Raw genomic sequence first — 24,193 nt, 5'->3', positions numbered from 1 at the left:
AATACATTCACTTTAACCCAATTTGAGGTCATTTTGGATTCAGAGGTGGACATCGGTATGAGATTGTTACTTGTTTCAGTTCTTCCAGAGAACAGCTTTTCATAATAGATGTTTTCCAAATATAACATGGTAGGGTAGTTGTGAGACCCATCTAGATCTAGGAATGTACTCCATAGATTCGAAGATGTAGTTATGAATTTTGCTCTTCCTCAGAAAGCCAAGTATATTTTTATCAAGGGTTATAGATAAAGGGGTCAAGTAACTCAGCAGTTGAAAACCTCAGAAAGCAGAAGCCTGGGAGAAGAACCTGATGAGAGGCTGTGACAGCCGAAAGGCAGAGAGAGAACAAATTCCAGGAAGTGTGCAAAGCTGCATTTCAAACTCTTCTTGGAGGATATTCATTGAGTGCTTGGATTCTGGATGAACAGAAAAATGCGAATGAAGCTTTCAGATGTTAAAAACTTAAAATTGTTTTTGGGAGAAAGAGAACAATGAAGTTTCCTAATAAATAGAAAAACTCATAATCAAAAATACTTCATACAAAGTACTTCTAAAGATAATAATAAAATAAAACTGTAACATATATTACTGAATTTGATGTGTATATTATTTTATACACAGAACTGGGGACATAGCTCAGTGGCACAGTGCTTGCCTAACATGCATGAAACCTGGGTTTGATCCCTAGTGCCACAATAAGAAAAAAGCATAAATCTGGGCTGGGGGTTTAGCTCAGTGGCACTGCAGTTGCCTCAGAAGTGCAAGGTCCTGAGTTCAATCCCCCGTACCAAAAAAAAAAGCATAAATCAAAGGATAAAACAAGCTATTGAATATTCCTTCAGAAATTTTCAAACCAATCAGCAATTTTAATACATATGTCTATGATTATTAATGGAAGAGTTTCATTTCATATTTTTGCTGGTCATCTGAGTTTCTTCTTTAATGTTTTGTCTGTTCGTATTTTTGGCACAGTGATACCTAGAACCATTATCAGATAAGACAAATAATATATCAACTATAGAACATTTATGTGAGTATCAATCTCGTCTCATTTTACTTTGTTTATGGTGCCATCTCACAGAGTTTTTCCATTTTAATATATGAAATTTATTATTTTTCACTTGATGCTTTTTGTTTTGGTATGTCTTTAAGAGATCCCACTTTACTCAGATATCTTAAAGATTTCCTCTTAAATGTTAGACAGACTTGTTTTTTACTTCTAATGTGTGAGCTGAGGTGAGGCAGAGATTTTCTAAATGGAAGGCCAATTTTCCCAGTTCCAGTTGTTCAAAAGCTCGATCTTTCTCCACTACTGTAATACCACCTTAGTCATTAAAATCTACTTTCTATTCAGTCACATTACACGGGAATGTAGCATTTCAAACATTTTGTAGAAAATGAGTGATGATTAAACTTCCTAAATTTAAAGAGAAAAATCTAGGGGGAAAATGAGATATCACCAAAAATGGCTAAGGTTTAGTTTCTTTTAAAAACACATCACTCTCCTCACTAAAGGGTGATGTCAAGACACAAGAACCAACTTGAAATGATTTCCTTTGACTTGAAAAATATTGATTAGAAATGACTGAATTTAAGCAGGAAGAAATAATGAATAGAATTAGTTGAATCACAGTAAATGTATAAAATACAGGAAGTTAAACAATAATTAAAAATAGAGAGAGATTAAAAAAAAATTTAATCACTAACAAGGGAACAAGGGCACCAACTCGACTTTAGAACTGGCAACCAAATAGAAAAGCTGAGCCTGTGTAAAGTCTAACAGTATTAGAAAAGCAGTTTTTGCACAATCTATTAATGGTTCAGTGAAGATTAGGGAAGGAAGAAAGGCTGATGATAGATGTACAAGGAGCCATCAATCTATGACCCCCTCATCCCTCTCAGCACAGGGGTGAGAGTGGTGGGACTATGCAGGCCTCTCACTGTGATGTCAGCTTGAATCTCCTAAAGCCTTTCCAAATGCCTCACTTTTCTGGAAATACAGGGGATGGGTAGAAGAACAAGCAATCAAGTCCAGACCATGGGACATTTTATAAGGCAACTGACCTGGAATCTTACCCAAGTTTGTGACACATGGGAGGGATCAAACAGAAGGGTCAGAGGAGACTGGTAATTTAAAAAGACTCAAGGGACATATGAATGAAGTGTAATGTGTAGATCTTATATGGGGCTGCATTCGAACAAAATCAGCCATAAAAAAAAGCCATTTTTGAGAGATTGGGCAATTTGAACGTGCACTGGATATAGATTGTTAGGAGTGATATGAAGTGATATTGATATTTTTTAGAGTTACATATTGAAATATGAGAAATCAAATTGAGATAATCAGAGACTACCATGGGAACAAAGGGCAGGTGAACTCCTGGGTCCCAAAATCTGTTACTCATTAAAAGCATGATTTGCGTACTCTTCTGAGGCAGTCGAAATTTAAAAGCTGCTTTTGCAAACAAAAACAAAACCAAAACAAAAAACCACTAACAATTCATTTGGGCCTACAATTGTCCAATGGGTAAAAAAAAAACACCTTGACCTTTGTTATGGTTTAGATCTAGATGTTCCTCCAAACTTTTATGTGCTCGGAGGTGGGGCTTTTGGAAGGTGATTGGACCATGGGGGTGCTATACTCATTAGTGAAATCATCCATTAATTGAGTTCAGCAGCTGAGTGGGCTGTTAAGAGGTGGGGCCTGCTTAGAAGTGAGCCACTGGGACTGTGAACTGGAAACATACATTTCCTTCCCTGGCTTCTCCCTTCATGCTCTGCTTTCTGGCCGCTGTGATGTAAACAGCTTTCCTCTGCCAGGCTCTTCCACCATGCTGTTTTTCCCTTGAGGGGCCAACAATGTATGGACTGACATCTCTAAAACTGACCCAAAATAAACCTCTATTCTTTTAATTTGTAGATGACAGGTATTATGTCTCAGCATCAAGAAAAGTGATTAAAGCATGCTTTATTTTGTATTTGTCTCCTTTATTAACTTAAAACTTTGGGTCAGATCCCTGCTCAACAGTGCATATTGCTATGTCAATCAATTAGGGAGTGTCTGTCTAAAAACTGGCATAGGAAGTTAGGACTGAGATAATCAAGGTAAGAGATTTAGAGACATTCAAGTACAAACAAATGCCCAGAAGTCTCCAGTCATTGCCCTAAACATAGCCATCACCTTGAATTCCAGCAGAGCCTTCACAATACTGAGAATGCCCTAAGCAGAGAAAATTGTCTCATGGAGACTGGATAAGAACTTCTCCAGAACCTCCTTAACAAAACCAGAATTGAAAATGATCAACCAGACCCTAACCCACCCCAACCCCATAAAAGTTGACTCCTTTCCTTTGTTGGAAGGTCAGTTTGATTTTCCTCATCAGAGCTGTGCCCCCTTGAGCTCCTCAAGCTGAAGTCCTTTCCCCACTTTTTCTTGCTTCTTCTTTCTAACAAATCAGCCCATGCCTCTCACTGACATATTCAGAAATGCCTTTCTGTGACAAGACATCAAAGACCTGCCTGGGCTGAGTTGAGGTCCCCATCTCCTCTTTAGAGTGACCCCCTCAGATTGTCTAGTAGCAAAATGACAAACAGTGTGGGATTTTCATTAACGGAAGTGTTGCAAGTATTTCAAACTTGGACAATTACTGAATATGGGTTATCAATAGAAGGGGATATTTTACTACCTTCCTTATGTTTTTACATATAGTCTAAAGTTGTTCAAAATAAAAATTTTTAGAATATGCCTCAGATTTCGAAGATTCTGGTAGCTTTTAAAATATTATGAACCTGAGTTATCTCTCAGAGGACCTGAATGTTTTCTTTGAATCTTTTGGGAAGTGACTTTTAAAACTAATAACTCCATTTTGGTCATTTTCATATGAGAAGTCCTACCTGGTTACAATATCATTCTAACACTTAACTATTTACTCTCAAAGGACTTGGTTTTTTGAAGTCTTTTGGGAGGTGATTTTTGTAACTAATAACTCCCTTTTGTCTTTTTCATATGAGAACTACCTGGTTAGAACATCACTCTAACACTTAACTATTCTTCATTTTACTTACTGCAAATTGTACAGTCCCAGAAGTCCCATTCCTCGAAAATCTGTTTTAGGATCATCACCTTGGAAACCAATTTCACACCACTGCTTAGAAATCCGCGATTCCAGTGGAGTATTGGGCTTCAAGAATCGCCATAGCTAGAGACAAAAGAGAATTACCCTGTTGATATACATACATAAATACTCTCTCCTGTTGCTTCAGATTTTTTAAAGTACATTATTAGAAGAGGTTTTACAAAGCGGAATATATGCAAATATATTATAATTAAAAATGGGATCATCTTTCAATTATCTATTGCAGCAGTTCTCAAAGTATGGGCCGAGGGTGTGAGGGTGATCTGGCTGTGGCGTCTATTGCCCCACTGATTGAACATCAGGGTCGATTCAGCTGATCTGGCTGGCCAGGCAGGTGTCCCCTTCCTCCCTCACTGCTCCGTGTGCGTCCCTCCCGAAGCTGCAAAGTTGAGGTTGAGGAGGATGACCACCCTAGGTCAAGGGTATACAAGTAGCTGTGCTTCCCTGCGAGAACCTTCAAACAAGCTCTCAAAGTATGGGCTAAAGAATCACTAGAGATACTCAAAATCTTTTCAGCCTGGGTGGCAACAAAAACAACACTGTTTCATAATAAAAGTAAGAGGTTATTTGCCCTTTCACTCTCATCTTAGAAGTAAACAGTGAAATTTTCCAGAGGCTGCACAACAAGTAGAGTTGTCCTTGCTCTGAAGGCAACAGAGTGTGGGCTTATATATTTTAGTGCTGTAAACTTTTTGAATCAGGCATGATAACCCGCCTCCCCAAAGCTATTTGGAGCTATCTAAAATATTTAAGAGTAGAAAAGGAAAGGGAGAACAAGGAGAAGTTTGAAGTCATCTATTATTCAACTCCTCAGAAAATGCCTTTCTAACATTATGTCAAAACTTTTAGCAGCACTGTTAACAAAAAGAAAAGTGGACTGACCAGAGTATCATTTCTTAGGGCTTGGCTAAAAAAGGAGTGAGAGTCAATGTTATCATATGGCTGAATAAAGGAATATCAGTAGTCCTCATTATAACATGAAATATATTATCTTTATAATATATTATCTTTATAATATAATATCTTTAAGAGTTACCTCAAAGAATTTTAATTAAAATCAATTATCTACTAATGGGAAAATATAAACTCTAAATGTTTTACTCTTCACTGCTTAATACACTGGTTTAGGTAATTAAATGCTTCCTAGAAAGCTAGATTTAGCTTATCTCATGACTTGACAGAGATTGAGATCGATAGTTGTATAAATATGTAAAGCTTCAAGTATTCTTCCTAATATACCTGGACATATAAGCATATTTACTTTTTAGGCTATAAACATTTAATGTCATATCTTCACTATAGACACAGTATAAACATAAATGTTATATTTCCTTATTACTATTTCAAAAATAATTCAACTTCTAAATTGCCTATTATATATTTTATGGATTTTAAAGCTTCAACTGAGCAGTAATACAAACTTCTCTGCTTTATGGTGAACTTCCACATATCTGGGATAGTATAAAACATAATATTTGATGACAGAAAATACTAAAACATTAAAAATTTGCAGTTCATTTTCTTTTATTATAGTTATTTTAGACACATCTAAATTACTTACTACTGACATTATACAATATTTTATGTCAGTACCATAGTAGGTAAATTCAATTTATCTAAAGGGCAAGAGAAAAACTTTGGAAAAAATAAAGTAAATCTATTATGCTTGAAAGCAAAATATCAAACATGGGCATACAAAATCTCCTTTTATATATACATAGAAGAATTAGTACTCTGCACCCATAAAACCAGCAACTTTATCAGAAGAGATTAGGTAATGGGAGACCAGATAAAATCCACAGGAAAAAGTAACTTTTTAAAAATCCTTTAGGAATTGATTTGATTACTGTCACAATGGAGACAAGCAGAAAAAAGAAAACAAAATGTAAAGTTCTTAACATTCATTTGAATAATAACTTGAAGTAATCTCAGAGTCTACACAGTTAATAAATACCTGGTTTCATCCAGGTAGTGAAATAACATGGTAAAAACAAGCATTTCACTTCACAGGTAGGTTATAAACCTCATTCATTAGGTAGAAGAGTAAAACATTTGAATAATAAAATGCTTTAAAAAGAAATTCCATTTTAATAATTTCATGTATCATGGCAGACTAGACTAATGGCTAAAATATGTCCTCATTAAATTGTTAATCCCATTTACTTTAGAAAGGGTCCCTTTCCTAGAAGATGAAAGCCAATTGTGCTGAAATCCTTATATGAAGTACAACTCTGTGTATATTTCCTGTAAGAAGTCTTGAGGTATTTCTCTTCTCATGGACTGGCTTTATTCTGAAAAAGTAAGTGTAGGAGGTAGGGTGCCCTTGCAAGGTAAGGTCATTTCTTGCACCAGGAGGCTGACTTTAAATCTGATTCAGGTGATAGGCTTTTAGTGGGGGGCTCTGAGAAGACTAGTCATCTAAGACCCTGCTACTGGGAGTGACGTTATTACAAAGCCATCTGCCAAATGCTGGCGATGGGGCGAGGGAAGTGGGGTGGGAGTGGGGCACTGGGGAGGCAGCAGGTTAGGAAGAGTGCTACCGAGACAGAAGATGAGCTTCAGATGTGGGAGCTGCACTCTGAGCCAGACTGTCATCCAGCCTGGGCTGTTCTCTTCTAAGCCTTTCCACAGCCTACTTGGACACTTCTGTCTTGTCTCAGGTCTCCAGCAGAACAGAAAGGGGGAGGCCATTCATTCACCCTTGGGCCAGAGCATTCATGGAAAAGCTTTTCACAGTGGCCACCAGAGGACTGTGTTTTTCCCTCAGAAAGGAGAAGAGATGAGGTCTGGGTTATACGATTTCTATTAAGTGCATGAATCCACCTAAAAATTTGCCTTCATTTTAATCTGGTTAGAAAAATTTTAATAGAAATATCTACTTGGATAACTCATATAACAGTGCTATATGAACATGGTGATATTATTCACCCTAATCCCAGCCTATGTTCAAATGATGATAAAATCTGGATTTTTTTTTTTGTACTTTAGGACTGTAAGTAGCAATGTTGATAATTCCCTCCTCCTCTTATAAAGCAAAACACTTGAACAATTTGGCAATGTATTATATGAGCTTATAAACCAGGGGCCAGCAAACTTTGTGAAGGACCAGATGGTAAATATTTTGAGCTTTGTAGGGCATATGGTCTCTGCTGTAATTAATTCACTTTGCCTTGGTAGTAGTTTAGCAGCCAGAGACCATACAAAAATGAGTTCATGTGCCTTTGTTCCAGTAAAACATTACTTATAAAAATATGCTGGCAGGGCTGGGGATTTAGCTCAGCGGTGCCGCGCCTGCCTTGAAAGTACAAGGTCTTGAATTTGATCCCCAGTATTGGGGGGGAAAAAAAGAGGGTGGCAATCCAAACTTGGACCACAGGTCTTGGTTTGCTGACTCTTGCTCTAAACAATTTTTGTGCAGTAGGTAGCAAGAGTATTGTTATCCACCTTTAAAATGAAGAAGCTTAATCACAAGCCATGGGTCAGCCCCTGAAAACACAAGGCATGGTTTCTCTCTCAAGAAATAATTTAGTGTGGTAGTTAAAAGCCCTTTCTAACTATGTGAGTTTGCACAGTCACTTAATTGCTTGGCCTCAATTTCCTCATCTGAAAAATGGGATAGCAGCAGTATAGCACAAGTTTATTGTGACAACTAAATGAAAAATGATGTAAAACACTTATTGTGATGACTAGTACATACCAAACACTCAGTGAATGCTTTATTATTACTGCTTTTATCATTATCATACTTGAAATGTATATAAGCTCAAGAGGAGAATAAAGATCCCACTCCCATGTTTGCTTGGAGACTTCAGTGAATAATGATTTAAGAAATGAGCTGGTTTCCACTGTAAGAATAATGGGGAGCAGAGATAACAGTGTCAGTGAGTTCCCAGGAATAGGGGTTTACACAGCCTATTCTAGGTCATAATGACTGATGACACATGGTGGAACTATTTAGTGGGGATGCAAAAGAAGCAGCTTAGGAAATAACTTTGGAAAGGGGCCAAAATGCCATGCTGAGGTCCATGGGTTTTCTACTATAGGACATAGGAAAATTGAGGTTTTTAATTTAGGGAATACTATAACTCAATCTGTGTCTTAGGAAAATCCCTCTAGCAGTATTTTAGAAGATAGAAGGGAAAAGTCTAATGGCTAGTGGCAGAATTACAAGGCTATAATAGCCCAAGTTGGAGAGGATGGCTACAATAAAACAATGGACTTGAAAAACATTTGAGAGATAGTTTGGGGTGTTCTATGGATAAGATTTAGGGATTTCTGTAGATGCAGAATATATCCCAGTTAGATTGCAAGCCACTTGAAGGCAGAAAAGATGCCTTTCTTCAAGGCGCCTAACTCAGTGGTGGACAGTCCTGGCTTTAATATGAATTACATATGTGAATCAGAAACTGGACCAAAATGCTTGTTTTCTCACTTCTAAAAATAAAGATAATAAGCATTACTTTGCTCACCTATCTGTGACAATCAAAATGATAACACATACATACTGAAACCATAAGGATTGATAAAATAATTTTATAATGGTTCTTAACATGTAGCTAATATCCTACAGTAACTCATGAATTCACTCGGGTAAATGGAAACCTACCGTGTCCCAGCACATATACAACAGATCATCTAAAGATGTTACAGCAGGCACCCAAATGGCATTAGTAATTCTCAAGGCATCTCAGCCATTCTAATGAATTGTTCCTGCACTGCAACCAGCCTGCTAATTATCACCTCTTTTTGCTTTCATTCATCTCTTTATTCCCACTGTTGTTGAGCTTGACTACCTCCATCAGAAAATGGTCAGGAAAAAAAAAGGAGATAGAATTCAGCTAGTAGGTTAGCTAAAACTAAACAGAGGAAAAAGGTAGAAGAAAAACTATTGCCAAGAATGAGGCTTCTTTAATTTTTAATGACTCACATCAGATCTAACACTAATTAGTAAAGACAAATGATTATCTAAGTACTTCCATACACAAAACATAAACTCATTCACACAAAAAACCAGTTTTGTTACTGTTTTTTGAATTCTAGGAAGAGGCAAAGAAGCACTCTCATCCTAAAAAGCATCTATTTTCAGAAGGGAATGTATAATACATTTCAGATAAGTAGTTCTAAAAGTTAACAGATTGGTTTCAATTTTTTCTTTGGTAATTCCTTTAATTCAAAATTCAGTTTTTTTGGGGGAAAGTTTTAGTAATGGCACATAGTACACATCAGATCTTATAGTTCTTTTGTTTTGTTTTATTTTTTCCAGTGCTGGGGATGGAACTCAGGGTCTTGTCCATGGTAGGCAAGGCAGTTTAATACTGAGCCACATACCAACTCCCTATAAGATTTTTAATGTTTTTCTTTCTTTTCTTTTCTTTTCTTTTAAGGTGAGCCAGGATATTTATGATTCCATGTTATATTCCCACAGTTTTAATATGCCAAATATAAACCTTTACCTCCTCTTTGAACATTCAAGTTACATGAATAAATAATCAACATTATGGTCTTGGGTAATTTCCCTAGAGGGTTACTGCTTAAGCAGAAATGAAGTTCATCTTTGATATGTATTAAAAGTCATAAGTGAAAACCCCAGGACACTCTTTCACAAATGCTTTTCTCCTGTTGACTTTCAACACATGAGAAACAATATAAACATGAGGCAAATCTGAGAGCCCTCTGAAGTCAACTCTGATGTTTTCTCTGATACCAGAAGTAAACTGGCTCTCAAGCTAACTTCTCATATGAATTTTCTGGTGAAAAATTTACCAGCAACCTCTGAATCAGCAGGAATACTCTCGGCCTTATCAACCAGTTACAATGCCCATGTTTTACTCACCCATACGTCCCAAACATCTAGAGTGCTGCTGGGGCCATGGCAGGGGCATGCAAACATCAGCTGATGAGTGAAGTAATAAACTACAAGGACCAACCTTCAAAAGCATTTCTTCATGTTGGGGATTATCAGAATCATAGGGCTCTCTGCGCAGCTTTTCCACATCTGCAATAAGATTTCTGTAGCCCACAATTTGCAGAAGGCAAGCCTGAAGAGAAATTCCCAGCCTAAGGTGTTCAAGAAGAGAAGAAATACACACAAAGAAAAACAAAACATGTATGTTTGGCATTTGTCCACTTGACATGAGGAAATAGATCTTTTCATATAAATATAATAGTCAGGAAATTGCTCAAATGGGATCCATTTAATAAAGGCACAAGTCTTAGTGAAGCTCTGCATGGATAGTTGTATAATCTGGTTAAATCTTTCTCTCATTCTGGCTTTTTCTTAAGATGAATAACAAATGTGGCTTAAAAAACAAGGCCACTCTTTATGAAAGTAAGATGTAGAAATACAGTAATAATAGGTTCTTAGAGATCATTTAAGGACCCTAGGTTGGTAAATCAGAATCATTTCTGAAGGATAGGTACAAAAGTGAGGTTGAGGATGGGGATTATGGGGAGGAAGGGAGAGAGAGGGAGAGAGACAGAGACAGACACTGCCTTCAGGGGGTTTGCAAAAGAAATTTTTCAAAATGAAATGAAGCAAAGTATCTGCTTGAGAATATTTCTGGTAGTACCAAGAGAGAAGCCACAGCCCTATAAGATTTCCTACCACATTCCGAGCACTCTACTTGTCTGAATACTTTTTTTTTAAAGCTGAAACAATTCTGCTTTGCATATTACCCATGGTTCAAATTCTGTCCTCTAAGCAAATTTATTTCTACCTTTCCCCTGCCATGACTACTTATTTTAAGACAGCAATTCTTTCTTCTAGTCTCATTTCCAGGGCTTAAAAATATCCCCTATTCCTTCAATTCCCTCTCATGGGACATGGTTTTCAGATACTTTACTGTCTTGCTCATTGTCTGCTCTGAATGCATACTATTTGATTAACATCCCCCTGAAAACATATCAATGGAACAGGAAACAGTCTGGAAAGCAAACACACAGAGGACCATCACTTCTTATCAGAATGTGCCATACGGTACAATGGACTCTCTAAGCAGTCACATAATATTTCAAGTTTATTAAACAGGTGACTAATCACAAAGATCTTTTCTGCATAGAAACTACTATCATATAAATTATTCTTATTCTCCCTGTACTTCTTTGATGGTATTTTAAAATCTGAAGGTAGTAATTCATGTTTATTAATTCTTGCTAAATTCTTTAGTCATGTACTTTTTTGGGGTTCAAAAATAGTTTAACACAAGTAATTTCACCTGATACTGTCCAATATATTTTTGCACCTACTTTACTCACTCACTTTGAACATTTTTGTTGTCATGGTGGTGGTGGTGGTCATTATAATCACCATAACAGTGACATCATCTTCTTCTTGGGGGTAAATGAGATGCATAGAGGTTAAATCTAAAATTGGGGGGAACAGGTCTTAAAGGATCATATGTATCTACTCCAAACACAGAGGGCCGTGTTGGACAACCCAGGAATACAAAGCTTAAAGTTGTGTGTACAATTAAATGTCCTTTATAATTACTTATTATCATAGCCCCCAAAGCTAGATATTTAAATTTAGGAAAGGGTAACCAGAAAATCACTTTAGCAGTCACCCAGAAAATCAGTGTAACAGAGAAGAGAGTTACTTTTGCTGGGAAGAAAAAAAAAATGGAAGAAATAAGAGAAGGGAACAAAGAAAGTCATTTAGATTTTTCTCTATAGTAATTTTTCATACCACCACAAGTAGCACTTAAAATGTAATTAGAACAAAGTGAGGTTACTAGTAGTAATAGCTTGATAAGTTAAAAAGTTTTCCCCATCTCTAACCTCCTATTTCTTTGTTTTCTCAGAAAAATACTTAGTATTTTATATCAGGTTTTGTCAATATAAGTCTGGGGAGAAAGGGTTTGGAATCCAGATTGAGATGTTAAAATAACAACAATAGCTGGGGATTTAGCTCAGTGGTTCTGCCACCTACCTTGCAAGTGCAAGGTGCCGAGTTCGAGTTCGTTCCCCGGTACCAAAACAAAACAACAAAAAAACCAATAACAATAACAACAAGCACTACTACTTATAGCTTTTCTTAAAGGAAATCAAAAGAATACATGTAAAAGAAATGTTTTTAAGTACAACTTACAAAACTTTGATAGAACAGATACAGAAAATATTTGCTGTCATATCTAATTCAATCTCTTAACTATGACTATAGGTTTAATATATTCCTGATGCCCGGTTATAGTCTTAAATTTTTCATTCAACCGAATTTAGAGTGAATTGCCTTCTTATCACTTGCCTAGAGTAAAATATATGTCAAAAGGTTTAAAAAAATACATTCACTGCATAATTGTATCAATCTTAATGACTGACTAAGGAAAAGGCAGCTGATTCGCTGAAATGACTTCAGAAGAATGCTGTGGAGACCAGAACCAAGTGGAGTTTTTGTGATGAACCGCTGGTCAGTTAGTACCTAGAATCCTTCCAAGAGACAGACCTATGCCAAGAATGCTATATAATTCCCTTCAACTCCAGCTCCCTGTCCTTGGGAATTAAAAGCCTTCCTGAGTGGTAACATCTGTTCTCATGCATGCAGATCTAAAAGACAGTTTGATAGCTACCAACCTAAGGCAGTCTTTAAATATATCTGCATTTGTAATTTATTCTACCCAATGTCCTTAGCCCCACATTTTACTGAAAAATTCCTGTACTCAATGGAACATATAAAGCTAAATTTAAATGTCATGAACATTGCCAAGTGCATTTTAACATTTCCAAGATGAGCAGAATAAATTATAAAGTTTTAAAGTCTTCATAGAAAAACCATCTCTTCCTCCCACACATGCCTGTCTTCTTGACAAGCAGGTAGGAACTGCCTCCAAGATTATCAGCCTGTCATGAAAGAATATTCATGAGAGAACTGAGGGAATATTCTAGATGGAGCAGAATCAGCTTAGGTGCATTTATGATTTGAACATTTACAGTTAATGTAAAACATTGGCATTACATAGAGCATTGATGAATGAGTTTCCTTTATTTCCTATTCCAGTATCAAGGGCATCCATCCCATTTCTTATATTCATTGCATTCTGGATGCATAAGCATACACCACAACTGCCATTTACAAACATGAAAAAGCACGGGTTTTTCTTTACTCTTCATCTGAAAGTCAAAAGCTGCAGATGATTATTTCAGGAAGAGAAGGAAGGAGAGCAAGAGAGAGAGTGAAACGGAGAAAGACTAATACTAAATATGTGGCTATGTGGCTTAGGTTCTACATTTCTCACATATGAAACATATTCTTACTGTGGATTTATGTCAGGGTTAATTTTTTTCAGTTCCATGATGTCTTCTATAGTTTTTTCAATGGCATCAGGGTGAACACTCACTGAAGTCTGCAACAGCTGGAAAACATGTTCCAATCAGTTCCCCATTTCATCAATGGCTTAAACAGTAGACAACTGGGATGGAGGCTACAAGAACTTGTTTGAGCTTCTATATGAAGATCTAAGCTAAAAGCAAACATTGCTTTAGTGTACTTGAATTCTAATGAATTTGACACTTTCACGTTTAGGGTAGGGATAATTAAGTTATTTAATTAAGTTATTTTCCTAATTAAAGTTATTTAATGCAGAGCAGACATACATAAGGTTTTGGTTTTATTTTTACTATTGTCTTCTGCTTCAAGCTACTTATGTTGCAATGTTAAATTTTCTTTTCCTTGCCCAATTTAATTCCCTTTGTTAATGGACATCATGTTTATACTGAAGAGTCAGGCACATGGGAAGCTAGCCTTAAGGATGTCAAAATTAAATACTAACAGAAAATTACCAAGAATCTTAAAAAAGAAAACATTGTTTTCTTTTATGAGGATGTTCAACTATGTGCTATAAAAGCTAACATAGTGGCTTCTTTGATTTTATTCGGAAATCTGAAACATAAAGCTAAATGGTTTGGATATTGAGAAAATACTAGAGAATGATGCTCCTATAGTCAAGGAATTTTTAATGATTTTGGAAGAGGTATTTTAAAAAGATTAATTTGCCTCCTGGCATGGTGGCACATGCCTATAATCTCAGCACTTAGGAGGCTGACAGAGAAGGATCACCAGTAGTTCAAGGCCAGCCTGAACTACATAAGTGAGACTCTGTGTCAAAAAACCCCAAACAATAAAGGGTTAATTCAACAATGAAGCAATACATCTGCCTAGAAATTCACATGTAAACTGTATATTGGCTTATTATGGACAAATGATTCTCTTTTCTCAGCTTGCATTAGTTTCTAGTCAATAATATATTTTTGTTTCTTAAAATGTTTACTTTTCATAATATAGGTATGCCTATGAAAAGTTGCTGAAAAAACAAGGAAATAATTTTACGTACCTTACTTTTTGAATCCCTCAGTGAAGTTTCTGTTAAAGTAATAAAAAAGTCATTCAAAATTTATCCTGTATAATTGGTTTAAAATTACTATACTGAAATATAAAATTGTATCCTCAATTCCACCAATTAGAAGGGCATCAAAAATTTGAGCCCAGCCTGGGCAACTTACAGAGAACTTGTCCCAAAGTAAAATTTTTTAAAAAATGCCTGGGGACATAGCTCTTTGATAGAGAACTTTTGCATTCAAGAGGCCCTAGATTTAATCCCCAGTATTGTAAAAATGAACAAACAAAACAACCCTGCATTGTGTTTATTTCTTTGTATCATGCTTACCGATCTTCATGGTTCTTGAAGCTCCAGGCTTAGTACTGTAACAGATTCGTTGCAGTTCACATCTTCCAGTTAGCTTCCTCATGACAAATTTCAGACAGCGCCACAAAAATTTACAGTAAAAATACAGGCACACCTGGATCAACATTCTGTGAAAAATAAAAGACAGCACCCTTCCAATAGAACTCTGGAAGAGAAGAGCAAGCAGCCACCACCAGCAAGACAAAAAGCCCAGAAAAAAATCAGAGGTTAGATTCTGAGATTTGCAATCATAATTTCTATTCCTGTGTTACTTCATTTACAGAAGCTACATTTACTATGACTGCACACAGCTCCAGAATGCCCCGTTCTAGTAAGTTTGATATTCCAGCAAACTGACAGGGAAGCACTGGAATCTTTTATTTCCCATCTTCACCTAAAACATCTTGGAAATAAACCAGTTCCTTGAAAACATCATCTTTTAATATTGTTTGTGCTAAAATTGCCTCTTCTTAAGCAGGGGGTGGAAAGTCCTATCCTCTTGCCTGCATGGACAGCCTCTCAGCTCTCCCTTGTTGTTTTCAAGTGCCATTTATTTATTAGCCACTGCCATACCTATTTGTTCTTTCCCTTCCACCCATCTCTCCCTGTCCTCTGCTCTCACTTAGGCACTGTGGTCCTCTGTAGGACTTGGCTGTGTGGCCACCTACCTTCTCTGCTAACTGGTCCTGACACTCCTTGCATTTGCTGGAAAGCCTCCCCATGGACTCAGGGACCTCTGATTCTCCTCAGAGGTGAAAGCATTCTCTGATTCAAACTTTTCAGAAACTCTACCTTTACAGAAGTCTGTTCTTGATTTTGCTAAAGAAAGTTTTCTTTACTGTACACCCTACCTCAGTCCAATAACATCTCAACGCACTTAGGAATTAGTGATCAGACTCAAAATGACTCAACCTTGAGACAAAGTGGGCCTGTCACCTAGAACTTACATTCAACCCACTGTCCCTTCACACTGTGATTTCTAGGAGGCAAAATTATTTTAATTACTTCTTATTGGTATCATTTCTAAAAATTTTTTTTTCTCAAACGTTCATTGATTCTCCCCAGCTCTTAAAGTAATGTGATCCAGGGTCATTTAGATCAATTAAAGCAGTTAATCAACACTTTCAACAATGTAATCTATTCCCCAAATGAATCAATACATTGGCTGTCTTTATTTGTTCAAATTACTCTGATGCTAATAGCTTAGACAAGATTGTGTTAAAAATTAAAATTTTAACAGTCCTATTTCAATAAAGACACAGGGTCTATATCTCATAAATGCTGAGGGAATGGAAAAAGATAAACAAAGCTGGTATGTAATACAATGGAACACTTTTATGGGAATAAAATTATGTCCTAGAATATCTAATAATATGAAAATGTCCATGATATGTTTATCAAGTAGAAAAAAAGTTACAAAGACATATGTATAGAATGACATATTTTTCCTTTAAAAAATAAAAAAATTAATAGTGATATTTAAACAAGGGTTAAAAAAGATAGGTCAGATACACAACAAAAATATCAGTAGTGGTATCACTAGATAATAAAGTTATCAGCAATTTTAATGTTTTATTAAGCATATTTTTTCTTCTATAATGTTTGTATTATTTTTTAAAAATGAAAGTTACAATGAAAATGAGTATGTATAAAATAACCACCAAAATCCAATATAAAAGTGCCTATAAATTTCTGTGTACTCAGTTACTATGAAATCAACCAAATTCTGCTGAAAGACAAAAAATTGATTTACTATACTGTAAAGTCTAACATTCAACTGTCCCAGTCAAATATGTTCTAAGATCTGTTAAGATTTAGGTTAACAGCTTCCAAAAAAAAGTAACCCTAAAAATAAATTTAGTGGAACATTTTAATTAGACAAGTGAGAGGAGTTATAAAATCTCAACTTGTTCTCTTGGAAAATGTTCATCATTTTCTGACTATTGGATAACTATGCCAGAAAAAAGATTTAGTGACATCTTTGTTAACTGGTCCCTAGCCAAATGGTAATGCTACTAATTATTGGGAGTCATTATCCTATTATAAATCCAAAGATAAAAGCTTTGCATATCTGTTTATGTGCAATTTTCTTTCTTTCTTTCCTTTTTTTTGACAGGATCTTGCTATGTAGTTTAGGCTGGCCTTGAACTCACTATGTAGCCCAGGCTGGCCTTGAGCTTGCAGCGATCCTTCTGCCTCAGCCTCCTGCCATGTGTAATTTTCCATCAAGTCAGCCTCATGTGGGCCAACACCTAAATGAAGGCACCTTTTAAATGTGTTTCAGGACTGTTGCACAGGTGGGACCACATTTATCAGGTTTTTGTAATACTAAATCTTCCTAGTGAAAAGGGTTCAGATGACTGTTTATGGAGGGCCATAGTCTGAGTCTTAAAAATCCCCCAAAGGCCCATGTGTTAAAGGCTTGGTTCCCAGAGAGGTGCTATTGAGGGCTACCTTTCAAGGGCCTAGCGGAAGCCCATCAGGTCTTGGGGGTGTGCCTTTTAAGGGAGCTGTGTGAACCCAGCCTTTCCTCATTCTCTTTTGCTCCCTGGCCATGAGGTAAATGATTTTGCTCTGCCAAGCACTTCTACCACATTGTGCTGCCTTGCTACAGGCCAAAAGCAATAGGGTCAACCCATCCAGAACTGGAACCTCCAGAACTGTGAACCAAAATAAATCTTTTCTCTTTCTAAGTTGATTATCTCAGTTATTTGTTACAGTAAGGGAAAGGTGACTAACACAGAGTGCATCTTTGTATATGCGTTACTTAGGGTACAAATTAAGCCACAGAATGTTTTTCCCATGACAAAGTCTATACAAAGATGTGTCTTGAGACTCAGAAATGCCAACCTAGCTGGCAGAGAGTGTTTTTATGTACAGTGATCTAGATCCCAACTATAATTTCTCCCACCAACCTCCTTGTATATAAGAAAATGCATGTGTTGTGGTTTTGCATCAAGGCAATTTTACATAAAAGGAGAAAAGAGATCCCATGCTCTGTTTGCTTTTATCTTTTCCTTTTTAAAACTCCCCTGGGGACGCTCATGCTGCCAAATATGGTGAACCCAGCAGAACTCCATACCGGGTGTTAGGGATGAAGCATCATTTCCAAGGGCTCACCATTCTGAATAGTATGACATCCCTCTCCCATACCTACAAAAACAATGTTACAAAGCATGAAAAAGAAATGCTCATTTAAATTATGAAATGACATTTATACACTGTTTACCCTCTGGAATTTCAAGGTCAGCAAACCTGATAATGCTATTTATTACCCAAAGTATAGTTTTCAAATTACCCTTACTTTTCTTTTCTTTCTTTCTTTTTTTTTTTTTTTTTGAGTCAGGGTCTCACTGTGCAGTCCAGCCTGGCCTCAAACTCGCTTGGCTCCTCCTGCCTCAGAATCCCCAGTGCTGGGATTACAGGTACACACCACCATGCCCAGCTGGCTCCCTTACTTTTCTAATGGGCGAACTTGCTGATAAATACTTCATAAAAGGCCATCTTGCTATGCTATAGGTAAATAAGCAGGTAGCTTCATAGCTAAGTATATTTTCTTGGTATGCTAATGCTATATTTTTCAATCCACATCATCAAATCAATGTATTGACAGATACACTTTATTTTTCATTTAGGTCATAAATCTGGTCCAGCAAGGGATGATCAGAGATGCAAACACCACAGTTACCCTCACTGTGGAAGTCTTATTTTGTTGACAGAAACAACACTCAACTTGCTTCCTCATGAAAGGACCAGATCAGCATAACCTCCATATACACAAGTCAGGATGACTCTACCAATACTTCCAGGAGCTCATGTCTTAAATCATTTGGACCTATGTTAGGCCCTAAATCATAAAGTTCATGGGAGAACTGCTGAAGGTCAAAAGCAGAACAATAAAAATAGTTAAATAGTTTGAGAGATTGTTAAATTTGTTTGGTATGTTTAACCTGAAAAAGAGAAACTTGGAAATAGACCTATAAATATTCAAGCTAATCAGTGGTGGGTTTAGGAAGGAAAGTAGAAAAAGGAAAGAAGGAAGATGGGAGGGGAGGAGAGGGAAGGGGGAATCTAAAATAAATTTAGATTTATTGTATCCTTTAATCTTTTTAATTTCCTTTGTTTTATGCCCTTATGTTTCTGTGTGCTTTCTCTGAGAGAAGGCATTTCAAATACCCCATGAGACAGATCTCATGTGCTTTCTTGTGCATAACTCTCATCCCATCATTCTGTTCCATAACCTCTCCACCACCTGAAGCCAGGTGATTGTAGTTCTTCTTGCCCTTTTCTGTCAACTTGAAACAGCAAATTAATAAAGGTGAGTTTTAACTGAGGCAATGTTTATTTGTTTTCTTCCTAATACTAGCTTAGCATTCTCAGTTCTGATGAAGGATGCTCAACTCACTACTAAGGTCTTAGAATTTTAAATTCTAATTATTAAATTCTGAAGATGAGGAGGAGAAAGCACTGATCATCATCTCCTATTTCTAGTCACTACATGCATAGGAAGCAGGTTTTTTGCATTTGTTTCAGCTTTTTGATTGTGTTCCAAAAAAAGTTGATGCCTTCCTAAGATGAATGTCTAGCTCAAGTCTGGGGAGAATCTGATTCAATCGTAAGGGCTACACATGTCCCATTTCCAATATTTTGTTACTGCCATTTATTAATATGCTGTTGCTGCCATTTATTAATATGCTGCAGAGTGAAGTTTATGGATGAGTTCACAGCAGTCTTCTTCCATAAAACAATTACGATCACGTTTATTATTTAATATTCATTCTCTAGCTTGAACCAGAATAGCCACCCAATGTAAATTATTCAAAATGAATCATTTCTCTGCCACCAAATAAAAGTGAGACTCTGTCTTGTGCTGCTTTGTTAGAGGAATCCATTCATCAGGGCTGGTGCCTCAGAAACAGGAAGTTCACCTAGGACTACTTAATGTAGCACCTCGCCTGAGGGTGCCGGGTATGGGTACCTGTAAGTGCAACTCTACTCCACCATCTTAAATTTGTGACTCTGGTGTCTTCTTTTGTAATAATAAGAGAAAAGTGACTTATTTTGAACAATTTCAATGAATGTGCTAATGAAAGTCAATTCTTGCTTGAAGAAATCCTGTAATAAATAAGAAGGACACTATTGGTGTGAAAACAGATGTACAAAAAACAAAAAACTTCCCACTTCTTGGCTCAAATCCAGTTTGCCAAATGAAATATTTTTTATCTAAATGGCCACAAAGAAGAGCAAGCTGCTCAATGTTTCCAGCACTACACACACTTTCTAAAATGACTTAAACTTTTTTTAGTTGTTCCATTTAAGTTCCTGATTAGAGGCACTGGCAATTAGGGAATTAATATATCAACAAGTGTGGCCTAGTAAGTAGGACCAACTCTATGATCAACTTTCTACCAAGAAGACAAACTGCAGGGGATGTGATACATGAACAAGAAATAGAACATCATACAAAGAAACAAGAGTTACTCTCCCACAGAGAAGGGGGAGATGCCAAGACCCTGCACCCAGGTAGAGTGAGACCCCATGTTCTTTCCCGTTATTTATCTGAAGAGATCACAATGCCTTCTGAAAAGCAAAAAGTAAGGGGTTTAATGGATAAGTATTATACATCAATTTTATTACAAATTCTATTGCTATAATAAAGGTCACTATCTTTATTTTCCAGGGAAGTTTGATCTGTGAGCTTAGAGAATAATAGGTGAACATGGGATAATTAAAATAATAAATCGTTTATTCTTTTCCATTCAAGGACAAAGAGACACAGGTTTATCTTAATTTGTTAGTGATGTCATTATTCAAATTAAAAATTTGATTCTTAAATACATTTATTTTACAAGATTTATTTTTAAAAATCAAACCTCTTTTGATTTTTGGATAATATTTATGAGCAAAAGCAGGACACATGTTACACACTGACATTTTAAAAATATTTAAATGTAATTTCAAATGTAAATTTTTATTGGTAAAGATTTTTTAAATAACCAAAACTAAATGAATATATAAATACTACATAGTTATCAAAGGGTAACATTAACACTCCATCATCCATTATAAGCTTCAAAATCTTCTACAGGACATAAGGAATGGGCCTGTTATTATTATAGATTTGTTGAATAATACAATTTTTAAAACTATAACCCCTCAGGTTAGAGAATACTATCAGAATTATAAATAAGTTAACTTTTGTCATGGTAAAGATCCAGAGGAAAGAGATCTGAAATGCATTGAGGAGAAAGTGGAAAAGATAACTGTTTACTGATTCCTTCAATGAAATGAACATAAACAAAGTAAAACAGTAATGTCATAAAGAAAGAAGAGTGGGTATTGTGGCAGTGGGAAAAGTGAATATGAACCAAGAAGTTAATTTCATCGCAAGTCATGTGACACCCTGTCCACAGGTCCTTACAGTCTAATAAGAAAAATGATAAGAAAAACAAAATGTTAAAAACCACGAGATAATTCTAGAGTTTCAGAGAGAGAGGGGAGATAAAGCACCCTCTTTGGAGACTGGACAGGAATGCTACCATGCGGTTGTTATTCAAGGAGGGCAAGAACTGCTTGGAAAATCAGCATGCCTTACTCATTTCAGAACGAAAGGGAAATTTCCAATAGACACAGAAGTGAAATTCAAAGCAACACTTATTGGATGTCCATGGCTTTTGTTGATTTATCTGTTACTCTGCAGGAGGGGATTAATAAACAGTGATGTGGCCAAAGAATTGGCCCTGAAAAGTTGAGGGGAAGCACAGGGTGGAAAGGATGCAGGTAAGAGAGCTATACAAGGACCCCATGCAAATGGCTCAGTGGCAACAAGCGGGCACCAGGGAGGTCACCTACAGGAAATTTCTTAGAAAAGATACAGGTTAACAGATTTTAACAAGAACATGGAGGCTGGGGATACTTGTAATCCTAGCACTTAGGAGGCTAAGGCAGGAAGATTGATTCAAGGCCAGTCTGGGCAACACAGAAAGCTCAAGTCCAGTTTGGAATATCTATGGAGATTGTCTTAGAAAACCAAAACCAAACCAAATCAAAGAAACAAACAAAAATAAAAGCATGGGAATAGTTTTTGTCTTAATGCAAGGAAAAATAATTAAAAATATATGTATGATGGTTGAGAGTGTGGTTCAATGGTAAACTGCTTGCCTAGGATGTGCAAGGGCCTGGGTTCAATCCCCAGCATTAAAATATACAGGTATAAGTACAGGTACAGGTACAGGTACAGATATGGAGATAGATATGTAGATACATACATGTGTTTTATATACATACAAACACACATACATACATATGTATGTGTGTATGTTCTAAAAAAGTGAAAACTATAGGTAACTGATAAAAATACTAGTCTAGAGTGAGAAAGGGATTTGGGTGCAAAAGTCACAATCCTTCCCTTTTTCAGAACTTCTACATCTTAATCTCAGTCAAGTGAAGCTAATTAAATTCTAGTTGGTGCTGAATGGAAAGTATGATTAGACAGGTTAGAAATAAAACTTGGAATCTTTTTCCCATTTGCAACTGTGAGCTGTGTGACTTTGAACAAATTACTTTGCTTCTTTCTCTAGGTCTTTGCTTTAACACTTGTAAGGTGATGAGATTTGACTAGATTTCTGGCTTTAAGCAAAAAGTAGACATGTGCTGGAAAAGAAAAAAAAGTTTGATTCTCCCTTCCCATTGTGGTTTACTCTGAATTGGGGTAAAAATGTTACCAAGTTTCTGAGTTGTTTTATGCTGTCTTATAAAGTACCCAAGCAGTGCCCCCAACTTTATCTTTGCAATTTATTTTTACCCATTCAAAACAGAGTCTACACCCAGGAAACTCAGACCACTTGTATTGTGGGACTTAATCATATTTTCTTTGCTTTGTTCACATCATCTTCTCCATCTCCCACAATGTGTATGTTTATTTAAAAATATTAAATTCCTAGGGGCCAGGGATTTAGCTCAGTGATTCCGGCGCCTGCCTTGCAAGCGGAAGGTCCCGAGTTTGATCCCTGGCACCAATAAATAAATAAATAAATAAATAAAATAAAAATAAAAATATTAAGGTCCCAAGAGTCTGAGGGTATAGACCAGTGGTAGAGCTCATGCTTAATATGTGGGAGGCTCTGGGTTTGATCCCCAGCACTGAAAAACAGCAACAAGTCTTAGTCTTCCTTTTCCCTCAATATCATCTCAATGAAGTTTTCCAAGAAAGATTACTTTGAAAGATGCATGGAACCTGCCTTGATCTCATTCCTCTTTACATCTTCTGTAGTTTTGTTTGTTTACCCCTCATGCCCTTACCATCCCTTACCAGGCATGTTTCTTTGGAGCTGATATCATCTCACATTCTTTTCTGTATCATCCACAAAAACTTGTCAGTGGGCATACCATGAGAGGGCGATATGATGCAGAAATTATGAGAAACAGGGCTGCATTTAAATATCTGTGGACCTTTGAGCAAGTTATTTAACTTTGCTAAGCTTCCTTGTCCTCCTCTATAAAATGGGCAATTAGGTCCTGCTTCATTATAATTGCTATAAAGAGAAAATAAAAATGATATAATATTGGCATTATTAGCAGTAAATGCTTACTGACTGAATCTGTGGATCTAGATGTTAGTCAAGTGTGAATGACTTACAAAATCCAATCTATAGTTATTACTGCAAATGGTAAGTCTTTCTATACCAAATCATAATAGTAAAGTACTTTTTTTCTCCCTTAATTGCTTCAAAGGTGGGATGGACAGAAAATTCTGCTGGGTTCTACACAGATCCTCCCACAAAGATTTGAGCCTGGCAGATGTTTTCCTCTCCTCATTTCATCCTCCTGCCCGAGGAGGAAAAAAATTAATGGGGTACAGAGTACAGAACCTGAGATTCAGAGGCTGGGACAATTGGTAGCAATTATTTATGTGGAATAACTTTAAAATTCGCTTTATTAGAATTTTCCAAAATCAATAATGTGATGATTCTTAAAAATATAATGTCAAAACAACCAAATCTTGCTGAGGGAATAGGTCTTCACTACAAGTCTTGGGTTCTCTGTATAATATGTATCAATGAATTAAAGTTAATAAAATAAATTATAAAATGAATCCTAAGGCTTAGTTTTATTTGGGGCTTTTAAAGTACCCCTTTTTCTGATCACACATAGGCATACTTTCTTGTCTATTTTATCCCATTTTCTTCTTATGCAGATCATGGCTACAGTCATATTGGGTAATGACGGGATACTTATCCAGTGTTCCATATCTACACTCAGTATAAAACACACCCTTTGGCTAGGTGTACTAATCTTGTAGCATTTATTTCTTATATCTTACATAATTATTTTAACAACATCAATATTTTCTCCATTGTTTTATGCTCTGAATAGTTATAC

General features: G+C 36.3%; 1 protein-coding gene across 8 annotated transcripts in view; it reads right to left on the bottom strand.

Annotated features, from left to right (window-relative positions):
* Positions 1–24,193, bottom strand: part of Elmod1 (ELMO domain containing 1) — a 61,008-nt gene that overhangs the window by 13,403 nt on the left and 23,412 nt on the right. For 2 of the 8 annotated variants that reach the window (XM_021237758.2, XM_087212161.1), the window contains exons 3-8: positions 17,895–17,965; positions 14,795–14,978; positions 14,462–14,490; positions 13,386–13,483; positions 10,064–10,193; positions 4,066–4,199 (exon numbers count right to left, since the gene is read on the bottom strand). In XM_021237758.2, the coding sequence (XP_021093417.1) occupies positions 4,066–4,199; positions 10,064–10,193; positions 13,386–13,483; positions 14,462–14,490; positions 14,795–14,939 (536 nt within the window). In that variant the 5' untranslated portion in view covers positions 14,940–14,978; positions 17,895–17,965. The remainder of the gene's footprint in view (positions 1–4,065; positions 4,200–10,063; positions 10,194–13,385; positions 13,484–14,461; positions 14,491–14,794; positions 14,979–17,894; positions 17,966–24,193) is intronic. The other 6 variants (XM_087212159.1, XM_087212160.1, XM_004856496.3 and 3 more) reach the window with 3 other exon arrangements.

This window comes from Heterocephalus glaber, unplaced genomic scaffold, assembly GCF_053883595.1.
Source record: "Heterocephalus glaber isolate CG9 unplaced genomic scaffold, H.glaber_assembly_v1.0 deba00001429, whole genome shotgun sequence".
NCBI lineage: Eukaryota > Metazoa > Chordata > Mammalia > Rodentia > Bathyergidae > Heterocephalus > Heterocephalus glaber.
The sequence above is the reverse complement of the archived record's forward strand: the minus strand, read 5'-3'. Positions and strand labels throughout refer to the sequence as shown.